Genomic DNA, 14,522 nt, shown 5'->3' on the forward strand with positions numbered 1-14,522 from the left:
CTGAACTATCACAAACAAAACCACTTTCCTTCAAATCTCCAAGCCCAAAGGAGATGTGCAGAACCCTTCACGCATTTTCCAGGTTGCACATATTTTACACTTGATGATCCCTTGATGTCCCCCGATTGGAAATCAGCCAGGCAGAGCACATGGGAGCATCCTTGCCTCCGGTCTGTGCCGAAGCTTCAACAGCTCTTCTGCCCAGGAATTTCCTTTCCTGAAGCCTGTTTCTTGGCTTCTTGGACTTAACTGTTTTTGATGCACAAACAGGAATTAGACCCATCCCCAATCCTTAGGGTACCTAAGGAGCCAGGCCCTCAGAGAGGTTCTGTGAGCTGGAGGGTGGGCAGAGCCCTGCAATCTGAGCACAGACTCGGACCTCTCCCCTTCTCATCTGCTGGGGTCTCAAGGTATTGGTCATCTCTCCGGAGCTGCCCGGGGAGTTAGGAAGCAGACATCTGAACAATAAAGGACAGAGTGGCAGTGCCCACTCCCATCGCGGGATGAAGAAGGAAGTTGGACTAAGACCGCGGGGCCACCCATCCAGAAGGGCCTCAGGTTCGGAGACCCCGCGCTCTCTTTGGTCTTCGCTCCCCTGAACCCGTGGCTCCCGGATACCGAGAGTCCTTGGCCTCTTGCTCAGAACCCGCTCCAGGCGACCTGCGGGGTCGGGGCGGCGGCGCAGCGAAGCGGCCCGGCGGCGGGCGCGGCGCCTTTAAGGCCCGCGTCAGGCCGAGCAGCGCGGGGCGGCGGGGCGGGGCCTCGCGGGGCGGCCGCGCGGCTTCACCTGCAGTTCTGCGCGCGGAACAGAGGCGCGGGCGGCTGCGAGGCCGGCGGACGCAGCGGCCAGAGGGAGCGCGCCGCCGGCCGGTCTTGGCCTGGCTCCCGGAGCCGGGGCGGCGAGCGCGGCGGGCGTAGCGGGGCCGGAGCTCGGGCCGGCGCGGGCGGAGGCGGCCAGCGGGCGGCGGCGGGGAGCGGGCTCTGGGCGCCGGGCACCGTGCGGGCGCCGGGGCGGCGCAGCGGGGAAGATGACCGCGGGCTCCGGCGTGCTCCTGGTGCTGCTCTCGCTCTCCGGCGCGCTCCGGGTAAGTTGCCGTCTCCCGCCCGGCGGCTCGCGAGCAAGGGCAGCGCGGGCCGGGCCCCGGAGCCGGCGGGGCGCGCACCGGTCCGGCGGGCTCTCCCGGGCTCCCCGGCCAGCGCCGGGTGTCCGCGCCGCGCGCACCTCTGCATGCCCGGCACCCGCGCTCCGCTCAGCCGCCTGCGGTCGGCCGAACGAGGATCCGCGGAGCAGCGGGGAGCGGCGGTGCAGAGCGGGCTGGGAGTGCGACGGGTGGGAACCAGGGATCCCTGCCCGCACCGGAACCCGCCGAGCATCCCTCGGCCGCCCCAAACCGCGGCCACTGCCCGGAGCTCGGCTCGCCCGCTCCGGGGCAGGCTGCCCGCTGGCGGAGCCGGCGCGCCCTCCATCGCCCGAGAGCCACGCGCCTCCGGAGTTGGCGAGCCCAGCTCGGGCAAGGGCTGTAGGCGTGGGGAGCCAGGCGGCAGGGGCCGGGGATCCAGGGGTGGAGGCGCCGAGGCTGATCCTCCTGCCCGGGGATGGGGTCCGCAGCGCAGCACCACCTCGGTCCTGTGGATGCCGGCGGGACCGTCTCTGATGGGTATCCAGTGTCGAACGCCAGGCACCTTAGCCACCGAGTCCTCAGCGCAGGCTGGAGTCCCACTGTCTGGCGGGGTCCTCGCGACTTGGAGAGGCGCCGGGAATCCTGGCACCAGCAGGCGCAGGGCTGCACTTCGCCCGGGAGAGCGAGCCGGGCGCCTGCCTTCTTCCTGCGGGACTCCGCTGCCCGGTCCCCAGCCCGGCTCTGCGCCCGATGAGGTGCAGGGCCCGTAGGGGCGGTGTGCGCGGCGGCTCCAGGGGCGCCCCTGGGCGGAGGCAGAGGGGCTGCAGGAGTTGCAGGAACCCCCTCTCGTGGCCGATCGGCCTCGCTGCCTCCTCCCGGGCTTGCTGTCTTCACCTCGGAAACAAACCATCGTGGCGACCTGAGGCCCGATCGGAGACCGCGGGGTGTTCCGGGGTGCCCTGGGCACACGCCCCCGGGGGATTGAAACTTTCCGGGACGAGTTTCGCCACCCCCACCCCCACCCGGGTTGCGTGTGTTATTCGGAGCTTCCTTCCCTAGGAATGGAGCCGTGGTTTGGAGCTTTTTCCAAGAAAAGACCAGGCTCTCCACCTTCACTCCCCTGGGTGCTTTTGGGTGGAAGGGTGTCCGCATCTGGGGCCAGTGTCGGGAGCACAGCTCGGGCCAGGGGAAGCCTCTGGAGCCCAAGCCCCAGCAGCAGCGGTGACGCGCGGGGCTGGAGGAGGCAGCCAGCAGGGAGGCGGTTTTGCTCCATAGGCTCTGCGAGAAGCACAACTGCGGGGTGCAGCCTCCGCCTTGGGCTTCCTGATCTCGCCCAGGAGCAGGGCTGGCTTCATGCAGTTGCACACATTGCCTCTGCTTTACCCGCTGCAGCTGAGAGGGGCCCTGTGGCCATCCTGCCCTGCCCTGCCCTGCTGTCTTACTGCCTTGGGCTCTAGACTTCTAGAGGAGTTAGCCGCCCAGGACAGGACACACGCCCTTCCTAGTCATTTAGGGGAGTCCACCTGGTTGGGCTGGAGATGGGGGGGGTGTGAACAAGGGGCTGTGGATGAGAAGGGGAGGGCCTGAGGATGGAAGCAGCCCCTCCCTGCCCTACTTACACACCTCCTCTGCCCTGGCTCCAGCAGGGCTGCTCCTGGCCCCATATAATCCACTCCTGGGAAATCCCTTTCTTGCTCCTTTCCCCTTCTCCCACATCCCCTGTGGCAAGCAGAGGGGAGACTTAGGTGTCCCCTCCTACCTAAAGCCAGAGCACTGGAGCCTGAAGGCCTCACCCTGGCCTGGCCCCCTGTGCCTCCTGGGCTGACCCTGTCAGCTGCCTGTGGACATTTCTCTGCTGTCTTCCTCTTGCCCTGAGCTCTAGGCCTGGCAGGTCCCCAGCTAACTGTCAGTAGGCCCTTTGCTCCCGCCTGAGCTAGGGATGATTCTTCCAATCCAGGATCCTTAAGTCCCCAGATAGGAAAGAATCAGGAATCACCTCTGGGTGGAGACTGTGGCTTCTCAGTATTTCTCAGCCAAAGACCTGTGTTTTACGCATCCACCCCACCCCACCCCACCACCACCACCACCACCACCACCACCACCACCACCATTAAATGTTGGTTAGGCTGCATTCTGTGAACTTAATTCTGTTCAATGTGTCTCCTCTGTCTTCTCAGGCCCATGAGGATCTTACAGCCAGGGAGACCTGCAAGGCTGGATTCTCAGAAGAAGGTTACACGGCATTAATCTCCCCAGATATTCTGCAAGGAGAGAGGCTGCTCAAAGGTAGGGCAGGGCGCGGAGGGTGGAATCCGGTTGCCTTCGAGCTGTGCTCTGGGGAGGCCACTTAGGCAGAAGAGGCCAGGCCTGGCTGGTCTTGGTGCCTGGCTGCTGCAGGTGTGGTTGCCCCGTCCAGGAGGTGTGAATTGGTCAAAGGCATTTTGCATCAAGGTGAATGATTCAGAATCCCTGTCATTTTTGAGTGAGGTGAATCATTTCCTGGGCAACAAATTGGAATTTGGATGTAACGTCACCCAAATAATGTGCAGAGAGAGACTTTCTTACCAAGTATTTTTATGTATGAAATTCTGGATTCTTAAATTATCCCTGCTCTGAAATGCATGATAAAGCAGACGATGTTGTTGGAAATGCGGTAAATAAGCCCACAGACGTTCTGTTCACAAATGTGGCATTCGTTTTCATTACTGCCCCACTGACAACACGGAAACACACACGCAGGAGGGAACTACCAATTAGCTTTGTCGTAATTGCAGGATCATGTCCACATTTGTGACGGGCGCACGGGAGGCAGCTCAAGAACCCACGCGACAATGGATCATGCTGTACATCGATCTGTTTCTTTTTTAAGACAAACTAATTAAACTTTATATTTGCATAGGAGGGGAAATAAATCAGTTCTTGCTCTCCTGAGGTTTCAGTTAGGCTAGGAGCACCTCGGCCAGAGAGTGCCCCTCTTGGTCTCAGTGTCTCAGAAGTGGCAGCCTTTGAGCTGACCTCAGAGTTTTTTTTGGGGGGGGGCAGACTTGATCAAGTGTCAAGCTGAATTTCAACATTCACACTAAAACACTCCTCAGCTGTTGACCGCTCCCCATTTTGTCGGAGAGAGGGTGGCAATGCCTGTGTCTGTGCACAGTGGTGTGTGTACTCACACACACAGTGGGGCGATATTTCTACCCACATCCTTCCAGACCCAGCCTGTTGATTTCCTTATTTGTGCCTGGTTATGTCAATCAGGCTTGTATTTGCACCAACTATAACTAGGAACCTCTGTTATTTATTTATTTATTTATTTATATGTGCTGCTGAGAATCAAACCCAGTGCCTCCCACATTTACACATGCCAGGCAGGCGCTCTACCACTGAGCCACGGCTCCGGCCCCCCCAAGCATAACTTTTCCTACTTATTTTTTGATTTTCCGTTTGTGATACCATTAACTCTCATTGACTATGAAACACAGTCTAGGCAGCCTGCCCCCAGGAGCAGAAGGGACTTGCTGTCTCAGAAGTGTGCAGGGAAGGTGTTTTCAAGAGATGCTCCCTCAGTGGTGCCTGTGTCTCGTTTTGGAGTCTGCCGGCACGGGCATCTCTCGGGGTCCTTGGGTTGACTGAGATCCCTGTGGGCTGGCAGAAGGGGCCAGGGGTGCCCTGGCACGTTGTGTGCCTGCCACATAGGACAGGTGGCGTTCTCTGTCCTACTGTGGGTGCCTCCTAGACACCTCTGCTGAGTCGAGACTGTCACCTTGGGCCTCTGGCAGCACAGGGATAAGCATGACAAGACCTTTGAGTATCCGTCGTCCTCGGGCTGGTATGGTAGGCCTGCTGTGACACAAGAGTGTGGCAGGTCCTCGTGCTTGCCAGGAGGCGGTCCCCATGGGCGGGTGGGCATCCTGGCCCCACTCTGCTTTGCTCTCGGTGGGTGGGGTGGGGAAGCTGGATGCCTGGACAGATGTTGCCTGGCACCTGGGTGCCCACGGTGTTCACCTAGTTCTGGGTGAAGGCAGACCGGCTTGTGGTCCTCGTGGTTGGGCAGCTCATTTTCTAAGCCCTTCTTATCCCTGAGAAGCGGCCTGGCCCAGGCCGGGTTCGGGGAACAGGGCTGAGGGTCACCAGCCGGGGCCTTCTCCACCCAGCTCAGCTCCTCCTGCGCCCGGGCACCATCCTTTCCTGTTTCTTCCCTTTGCTTTTCTTAAGGTGTCACATCTCAGGATCAGAGAGTTGTTTTTAAGGAAGACTTAGAAGTAATTTCACACATATGGAGACAGAAGCTAAAACTGCAATACACGCAAGCCAGGACACGTAAACCTTCCTGTGTGTGTGCAAAACTTTGCAACTGCAAGAACACAGCAGAGATGGATGTGTCAAAAATAAATGAGAGGCAGTGTTCCTGTCGTTCTGGTAGGAGTCGCAGTAAATAGATAACGGCTGCTTATAAGTGAGCTATTCCAACAGAGAGAACTTAACCTTAATTTGACAAGCAAAGCTTCGTAGAGCCCGCTTTATGGTAAGTTCGCCATAAGCTGCTAACGACCACTCCGTGGCTCCCTCTCTCTGCCTGAGTCAGCTCCCCAGCAGCCCCAAACACACACTTTCCGGCAAGAGCGATTTGTTACACAGTAATTAACTTGTTTATGATAAATGGATGGAAGAAATGTCGTGGCATTTTGTTTTATGTCTAAATGAAAAGCATTTGCATTCTAAAAATTTCATGCTAATTAGGCTTAAAATAGTTTCCCCCAATAGGGTAACAAATACTATGTATTGAGAACCTTTGGAGAAGCAGATCTGCTCAGGGTGGAAAGCCGGGTGCCACTCGGCTGGTCTGCAGCGTCCTCGGTCCCCACAGCCGTGTTCCCCGCCTGCTTTTACTGGAGCGCACTGGCATGTGGTAGCGCCTACCCTGCCCGTGGTCATGTTTTGGGTAGTTCACTTTGGCCGTGGTCACTGTGGTCACTGGCTGGAATGGGTGGTAACACCTGAGCTGGGCGGGTAAGCTGTCCTCCTGGGCGATGCCGCACTTCGGGCCGAGCACCTGCTCAGCTGGTGTCTTTTTCTCTGTGTTAATAATTAATGGTCAGCCTGGCCAGAGCTGCGGCCCTCCCGGGTGCCCTGCAGAGCTCTGGACAGCACAGCAGCTTCACAGCGAGGCCTGTGGGGGCAGCAGAGACCTCGAGGGTCACTCCCCCTTGATGCTGGAGGGACAGTGACAGGTGAGAGGGGCACGCTACTGAGGGGCAGAGGGCTGTGCCTTACCTGAGGGCGGTGGGTACACTGTGGGTTCAGGTGGAGAGGAGGAAGAGTCCTGCTTTAATGACGTATTTAGTCCCCATCTGCTTAGGACCCTCCTGGGTCCCTTACACCACGCTCTGCTTCCTCCTCCGAGAATGTACATGATCCACACAGTCGCCTCTCTTAAACTGTAGGGGTCACAAAGGCAGGAGCCCCATCATTTCTTGTTTACCATTTATAACATTTCAGGATATTTTTATCCAATAGGATAAAACCCAATTAGCAGAATCTTAATAAATAGGGATTAACTTTTCTCACTTTACAGTAAGTGCAGAGACATGGTCAAGGGTGGGAACAGTAGATCAGTAATGTCATTACAACCCTAATATTCTCCATTCTTACCATTCTACCACATTTGGCTTCTCATTTTATTGCCTCGTCATTACAAACTAGCTGCCGTGGCTCCCCATTTGTATCTGAGTGCAGAGCAGATGAAGAAGGGAGTGGTAGCGCTGTATTTCTTACCTGTATGAAGAAAGCAAAAGCTTTCAGCCTCCCTGCAGAGGTTCTCATTGACTGGGACTAGGTCACAAGTCACAAGCTGAATGAGGCAGGGAGCCTGGGAGGACAGAGAATCACGGTCATGTTTCACTTAGATCCATGACAATTCATCACCTTATTAATGAGCAAAGTGCTTGACACGATTGCATTTTGCTTTAGGAAGGCAGAAGGGACGAGAGGGTGCCAGGTGACAGGCTCCCTGGCTTCAGCAGCAGGCCTGACCTCAGACCGCAGCGGCTGAAGGAGTGACTCTCGTGCATGTGCTGGGGAGAGGTCGAGGCAGGGCCTGGGCCCGAGTCTGAGGTCTGTCCCAGCGAGGACAGAGGGGCCGGAGCCAAGCAGATCATCCACATCATAGTCTTCGCCTCTTTGCCACGGTGCTGCCCGCCCCTGCCGACCAGCTTGACCCGCCTCGCTGACAGTGGAAGGCCAGGCGCGTGGAGGGACAGGAGCTCAGCACAGGTGCAGTCCTGTCAGAGGAAGTGACCCGTCGTCCTGTTTCTGTGTCTGGCACTCACGGCAGGGGGGACTGCTGGGAGGGTCTAGATTAGGGGCTCACCACCCTCCACTGCCTGGCCTCCTAGACCCTTCGAGCTGCCCTCCAGGTCCACTCTCTGCCTCTCCTGTGCCCACACAGGCTGAGCCTCTAGTCGCCTTAGGAGGGGCCGTGTGCCTCCTCTGGTCAGTGGTATCTGGTCTCGTTGGCCCACGGGGTCAGGCTCTGGGAAAGCTGGGCTCTTCCTCCTGATAGAAAGGAGGAGGCTCAGTGGGCCCTGCCCCCCTCCTCACTTTGTCCTCCTCCTGGACTAGGCTGGATGTCGGGGGCAGCGGGCATTTGTGGCTGAGAAGGGTGGGGAAGACCCAGTCCCAGGTGGTGTCCCTGAACACTCACAGCCCTGCACACAGTGTCTCCTGAGAGTGGGTTGAGCTCGTCCCCTGCAGCCACACGCCTCCCCAGCTCAGGGGGAGGGTAGCACACACCAGCCAGGCTGCCCAGTCTCCCTCCGGGCCCCTGCATCCTGTGGCCGTGGGTCTCCACCTCGCCCAGTGGATCTGAGAACCCATCGTGGACATTCTAGGTATTTGTCAAGTGAGTGAAATGAATATTCACCACTGAGATGCTGCTGTGGCCAGAGTTCCGTGAGCGCTCACTGTCTCGGGCCAGGGCCGTCTTCCTGAGCCACCCGGAGTGTGGACCCTGTGCCTGTCCTCACCACCCTGGGGCTTTGCCTGTCCACGCTGTCCACTGTTCCAGCAGGAGAGCTAAGGCCAGGCAGGTCTTAGCCGCTGGTGGTTGGACTAGCTCTGAGGAGGTCTGCTCCAGCAGCCACTGGAGGGGTCTTCCTGAGCCTGCAGACCCCATTGCCCCTGCCCTGGGGTCTCCCAAGCAGCATCCAGAGCAGATGGTGGAACTCTGCCTCTTTGGCCACCTTGAGGGACAGTCCTGGCCAGCCGGGGGCCACTGTGGTGGGCTTTCAGCAGCATCCCTGTTGCAGCTGGGCTGGTCCCGGGGTTAAGGGGTTGGACGGGAGGGGAGGGGACACGGTGGGAAAGCAGAAGCTGGAGCCTGCTTGCTGGCCGCAGTCACCCAGAGGTCCCAGGAGCCACGTCAGAGAACAAACAGTGAACCGCGTTGCCCTTTGCACCCTGACAGCTCAGGCCTGCTGGCAGCTGTGTCCAGCTGATCTGTCCTGCAGCCCAGGTGAAGTGCCTCATGGCCTCGTTGCACATGGGGACAGTCACCTGCATTTTGCACCCTGAATGAGGATTCTGAGCCTGGAGTCTGTCCTCTGCCCTCTGTGACCGCCCTGCACTGAACGGTGTCCCTCTGTGATGGGCAGCGCGAGTTACAGAGGTGGACATGGGTGCTCCCTGCCACTGTGACTTGAAAAGGAGTTAGGCTTCCTGTTTGGGACATGTTTCACTTGAATCTTGGGGGAGGGAGCTGAGCAGGGTTTGGTCAGGCTGTACTGACTCTCGCTGCTGACCAACCCCACACACAGCACCTCTTTCAGCCTTCACGAAAGCCCTTCTGGAGGCAAGATGGGCCCCTTGTTGGGGCTCAGAAGCTGGCGATCAGTGAGGCCCAGAGTGGCCCAAACATCGATTTGCCTGCCCCTTCCTCGGCCCCTCCTCCCTGTGAGCTCATTCCATTGTCTCCTGTGTCACTTAAGGTGGTTTCAGAGAACTGCAGCCACCGACAGACAGGAGGCTCTGATGTCCAAGGCCACAGTCCTGCCATCAGCAGTGACCAAGTGCTCAGTCCTGCTGATTGTCTCTCAGCTCAGAGACCAGAGCAAAGGAAGCCTGTGAGTCAGAAGCCCCCAGCCACAATCGCTGGTGTCTGAGGGCCTCTCTGAGATGGGTCCACACTCTGTGGACACTGGGGGTTGGCCAGCCAGGCCTGGGACTCTGTGATGCCAGGAGTTTCCTCATTCTGGCCATGCAGTGGACAGTCCCAGGGCCTTGTGGTCCCCAGGCTTTCAGACTGTGCAGTGCTGGGGACGGTGCAAGGAAAGACCCCGATGAAGGCCCCACTCAGGAAGCCCCTATGCAGGAGCTGGGTTTCTGCCCAAGACCCTCACCGTGGTGCTCCGTGCCTGGGGCGCCAGGGGCCTTGGTGAGGCTCCCTCACGTGGTCACCTGAGAGGACACTGTGAGAAGTCTCCTGGTGTCTCCAAGTGTGTGGAGGGCCTCCTGTCCCAGGTTCATGGAGAGGCCTGGAAGCTGGGTGCTCTCCAGGACCACGTGGCTTCCTCCATGAGCCCTCTCTGTGCCCACACCTCTGGGTGGCCTCCCGGGCTCAGGAGCACCTCCCTCTGTGACTGAGCCGTGCTGGAGTCTGGTGTCAGCTACCAAGACCTGCAGATTCTTTGTTTCAGAAACAGTGATTTTTCTAATTCTACCCTGCAGGGTTATTTTTCTTCTTCTTCTTTTTAATCACAATGAAATGCATACTACAGTTTAAATGAAGTATATTTGGTACGTAGTTACCTCTAGTGTTTGCTTCGTGATATTAATTTCAAAATGTGGAAATTTTGTGAATTCTCTCAGGCAGCAAAAGGATGTGGGTTAAATTTAAGGAGAAGGCTCCCTCCCTCTCCTTCCTTCTCCTTCCTTCCTCCTCCCTACTTCCTCCTCCCTCCCCTCCCTCCTTCCTCCTCCTTCCTCCTCCCTACTTCCTCCTCCCTCCCCTCCCTCCTTCCCCCTCCCTCCCCTCCCTCCTTCCTTCCTCTCTGTCTTCTTCTCCCTCCACCCTCCTTTTCTCTGCCCTCCCTCCCTCTCTCCTGGCCTTTATTTTATCTTTGAAAATATGGTTAAATAAATGCCAGAACTAATCACAGGCAGAGAGCGGGCAAGCCAGCATTCACCAAGGACCTGTTTTCCTCCCAGTGAATTCCACCATAAAACAGGCCTTAAGCTGAGGGAAGCGTCTTCCCGTCAAGGACAATAAAGTTCTCCCGAGCGTGTTCTTGTCCACCCCTGAGTCCCCAGAGGGCTCCGCAGTGGCCACCAGCTGGCTGATCTTCCCCCAGAGGATGCAGGCACATTTCTGCACGGGCTCCAGGCTGCCCTCTTCTGGCGCCCTCCAGTACTGCTCCTCCCCACTGCCAGGCAGTCCTCTTTGGTCTTAATCAAAAGAGAACAAAGCAAAAGGCCCTATCGATTCTCTTTGACCAGTTTGTACTGCCAAAGCCATCAATGCTGTCAGGGGGCGGAGCTGGTGCTTTGGGGACTTAGCTGTACCCTGATGTGTCCTGAAGTATAATACTTGCACCATGCCTGCCCCAGGTCAGGTGTGGCATGGAGGAGCAGGTCTGAGTGACCGGGTCCCCACTGTGTTCTCCGGGAAGAGATCTGCTTAGTTTGCAGACTGTGTGTTCCTACTGTAGGAACGTAGCAATTGAACAGCACAAACTCATCATCTTGCAGTGCTGGTGTCAGGAGGTGGAAATGCACCTGGCTGCCCTGAATCCAGGTGTCCTGTGGGCGGGATGGTTCCGTGGGAGGCTCCGGGCTGAGGCGCCTTGCTTCCCTAGCTCAGGGCCCGCCTTCCATCTCAGGCCAGCTCTGCAGCATCTCGCCACTCTTTCCTCTTCCACTTAAGAATCTCTGATTGCCGAGGCCCACCAGCGTCAGCCAGGGACTTCCCATCTCACATCTGCAGAGTCCCTGAAGCACACCGTAGCATGCTCTGAGGCTCTGGGGTTAGGCTGGGACCCCCTCCAGGGTACCATTGTTCTGCCGATGGCATGTGTGTCTGACGGTGAGGTGGCCTGGTGGGGTGCGTGGTAGTGTCTGGCTTCTGTGCATCGAGGACTTGGTGAGTATCCCACGCTCAGCAGTGAGAGCTGTGGTTCCCGAGCAGCCTCAGTGGTCTCTGGTGCTCCCACACTCCGCCCAGGAGCAGGGCCTCTCCTGTGAGGAGTGCCAGGAAGCTTCACTCCAGACTCGGCACAGCCTGCGCCGCTCTCATCCAGTCCTGCCTGGTTCAGAGCCCCCACCCCTGTGGGAGCCTCCTGCTTCGCCCAGTGTTTGTAATTAGGGCTCTGTGGGCGGCTGCTTCCCGTGGGGATCGGCCACGGGAGAGGCTGAGGGGACTGGAGCCCACGGCAGACTCGGATTCTCTGTTTCCTTGCTGACAGCGTGTGGGGATTTAGGAAGGATTAAGGTAAGCTTCCCGCGACAGATAAATATCCGCAGGGCCTGAGAGTGCCACCCCATGCCTGGCTAATGGCAGGTGGCCCTCAGGAGCTCAGGCGCAGGTGATAAGAGGTGTGCTCGACCTGGGATGGGGGTACTTTCCATTTGGAATGTGACTTGACTGACTTGCAGCCCCAGAGTATCGGTGTGCAGGTGCCACATCCGTCTCAGGAGGGACCTGCTCCCTTTGCCTCTGAGTGCTTGGGGACGCGGCTCCCAGGCGCTCAGCTGTGTGGCTGAGATGCAGTCTGACTTGGAGAAACGCCGGAGGTTTGTTCTGCGTTTGTGTGAGCTGCCCAGGAGGAAGCATAGAGGCCATCTGTGTTGCTCTGTGTGGACAGTTAAGGAGGCCAGGTGTGCAAGTTCACCAGCCTCTGCCCACAGAAGGGCCAACAGGAGTGCAGACCCAGGGCTACCATAGGAACAGAGAGGACTTGGCTGGGGGAGGCAGTTCCTAGTGGTGTTCACCCTCCCCCAGGCCTTGGTTTCCTTGCTGCAAAGCAAAGGGGAAGGATTTTCCACTCTGGTCTGGGAACTGCCTATCTGGAGGACTCTTGCTGAGCCTGGCAGGCTCCGGGGTCCTGTCCCAGATCTACACTGTCCTGTCCACTACAGTGAGATGGACAGTGGCCATTGAGAGATATTCTCCCTGTAGCCTCTGAATTTGGCTGGATTTGGAGAAAGAGTCTTTGTAGATGCATTTAAGGATCTCAGGATGAGGTTGTCCTGGGTTAACTGGGTGTGCCCTAAATCTGGTGACAACTGTCCTCAGAAGATGGGACGTGGATGCCGGGGATGAGGTCTGTTCAACGGAGGCAGAGACCAGAGCAGCTGCAGAGCCGGGCACCTGGGGCCTCTCCAGCCGGTGGAGGGAGCACGGCCCTCCTGGCACCTTGGTTGCAGGCTTCTGCCTCCAACTGCAGGAGAGCACGTTTCCATTATCTTAAGCCACCAAGTCTGTGGTCACTTGTTACGGCAGCCATGGGGAATAATCCACCCACTGAATTGGAAATTCTGCCCATTAATCCATCTCCCAGGGAATCTGATATTCACGGAAGCCTGAGGGCTTCAGGCTTAGAGGTTTTAAACTGCAGACTTCCTGGGTCAGCCTCCCGCGTGAGCGGCCGTTATCTGTGGAGGTGTCTGTCCGTGGTGCCTGGCTTCCTGAGGTGCAGAGCAGGCGACAGGATGCCCTGACGAGGCGGGTTCGTGTCATAATGTAGTATTTATGTTATGGAGTGTGACACAGAACGACTTCACTGGAATTAGAATGTATGCGCAGCCTCTACTCTTGTGGTCTCCACCAGGGTCATATGGAACCTGAGCCAGGAGAGCAGCTCAGAGGATCGCAAGGAGATAGACTGTAGATGTTTTGTGAATCTGGGGACTGCCTTCCGAGAGGGATGCTCAGTGGGAACAGGGAAGGCTCCCTCCCTCTGCTGATGATTGCGGAGGCCCGCGGGGGGGGGCGGGGGGGGGAGGTTTGAGAACATGCCTCCTCTTCCCCAAACTGCTTTACTGTAGAAATGCAAAAGCCACTGTGTTTGGCAGTTGCACTTGCATATGGCCATCTCCACCACCAGCTGCAGGTTAGCACAGGCTCAGGGCAGGGCTGAGAGCCCAGGTTGAGGCCACACCCGATTGCTGCCCTCCTCCTGGGTCTGTGGTGGACCAGGGAGCCCTGGGGACCTGCAGGGGGCTCTGCGTCTCACTCTGGTGTGGTGGCTGTGCATCATGCAGCCTGGCTGTCCCATCTTTCTGGGTTTTGGTGGCTCCAGAGCTGGTGCTGGTATAGGAGTGGGCCTGGCCATTCCAGATGGGCACCAGGATGCTGCAGGCCATCACCTCTCCAGCTGAAGTCCAAGGAGAGGCCCTGGGCGTGAGGGGGGAAGCAGCCTGTTGGCCTGCCCTGGCCTGTGAGCGTAGACACCAGTCCTGCCCTCTGGCCCCTCCTCTCTGACTCCTGTGGGGTAGTCACCCCTCTCTGCACCTGACCATGGCAAATACCCAAGTCCCAGTCTTCCGGAGGCTGTGAGAGTCCACTGCACCACCTCCCTGCAGCCCCACGCCTTCCGAGGAGTTGCCCCGGGCCCAGTAAGAGGGCACCCTTTGAGACTTGGGCCCTTTAATTTCCGTTCCCCCAGCAGCCCCGTCTACGCCTGGCCCCTGGAACGGGCAGCATGTGGGCTGACCTTTGAGGCAGTAATTTCTCCATTAGGCAGTGGCTGCATTTGATGGGTTTTATGGCTTTGTTTGGGACTGTTCCCTCATTGGCCTTTACGTTCTGATGTGTGGCCAGGGACCTTTTGGCAAAGGCATGTTTTTAAAATTGAATAAATAAATTATAAAGTGACTTATTTAAAACCCCACAGGCCTGTGGGGAGAGGCAGCACACGAGCGAGTCACTGGCTGCCGTTCCTGATTACAGGATCTTGGTGGGATTGGATCCTGTCGTGTGGCATTTAATGCCCGAGCGCTGACGGGCTGGTGGGGCTGGGCCAGGGTGCTCCAAGGCCCACGGGCACCCGACTGTCGGACACTGGGCTTCTTCTTTAGGTTTTCGTGTTCTTTGCCACCTTCCCTCAGGTATAAGGAGGGAATGCACAACTTCCTTATCTAGTTCTTATATCCTAAGGCCAGTGAATTCCAGCGAGGGACTCGAGGCTATAAAATTGTGGCCAAAAGTCCAGCAAATCATAGAACTTGTGCTGACTCGGTGAGAGAGGGGCGGAACCATGGCCTCCTCTTTTTCCACTCCTTTCTCTTTGCAGTCCTGGAGTCTGACTCTGGGGCTTCCTGCTTGAGAGGCAAGCACCCCCCAAGAGAGCCACCCACTTCCTTCCGTGCTTTCCTATTCTGTGTGGCTCGTCATTGGTGCCTCAGAGTCGT

The 14,522-nt window shown here is 57.9% G+C and overlaps 1 protein-coding gene across 4 annotated transcripts in view; it reads left to right on the top strand.

Moving 5' to 3' along the window:
- The first annotated feature begins 811 nt into the window (after positions 1-811).
- The window catches only part of Cdh4 (cadherin 4), a 388,330-nt gene continuing 374,619 nt past the window's right edge, over positions 812-14,522 (top strand). For 2 of the 4 annotated variants that reach the window (XM_078052088.1, XM_078052089.1), the window contains exons 1-2: positions 812-1,085; positions 3,299-3,407. In XM_078052088.1, the coding sequence (XP_077908214.1) occupies positions 1,029-1,085; positions 3,299-3,407 (166 nt within the window). In that variant the 5' untranslated portion in view covers positions 812-1,028. Of the gene's footprint in view, positions 1,086-3,298; positions 3,408-14,522 lie in introns of those variants that run through there. The other 2 variants (XM_078052087.1, XM_078052090.1) reach the window with 2 other exon arrangements.

The sequence above is a fragment of the Ictidomys tridecemlineatus genome, chromosome 5, assembly GCF_052094955.1.
Source record: "Ictidomys tridecemlineatus isolate mIctTri1 chromosome 5, mIctTri1.hap1, whole genome shotgun sequence".
NCBI classification, from domain to species: domain Eukaryota; kingdom Metazoa; phylum Chordata; class Mammalia; order Rodentia; family Sciuridae; genus Ictidomys; species Ictidomys tridecemlineatus.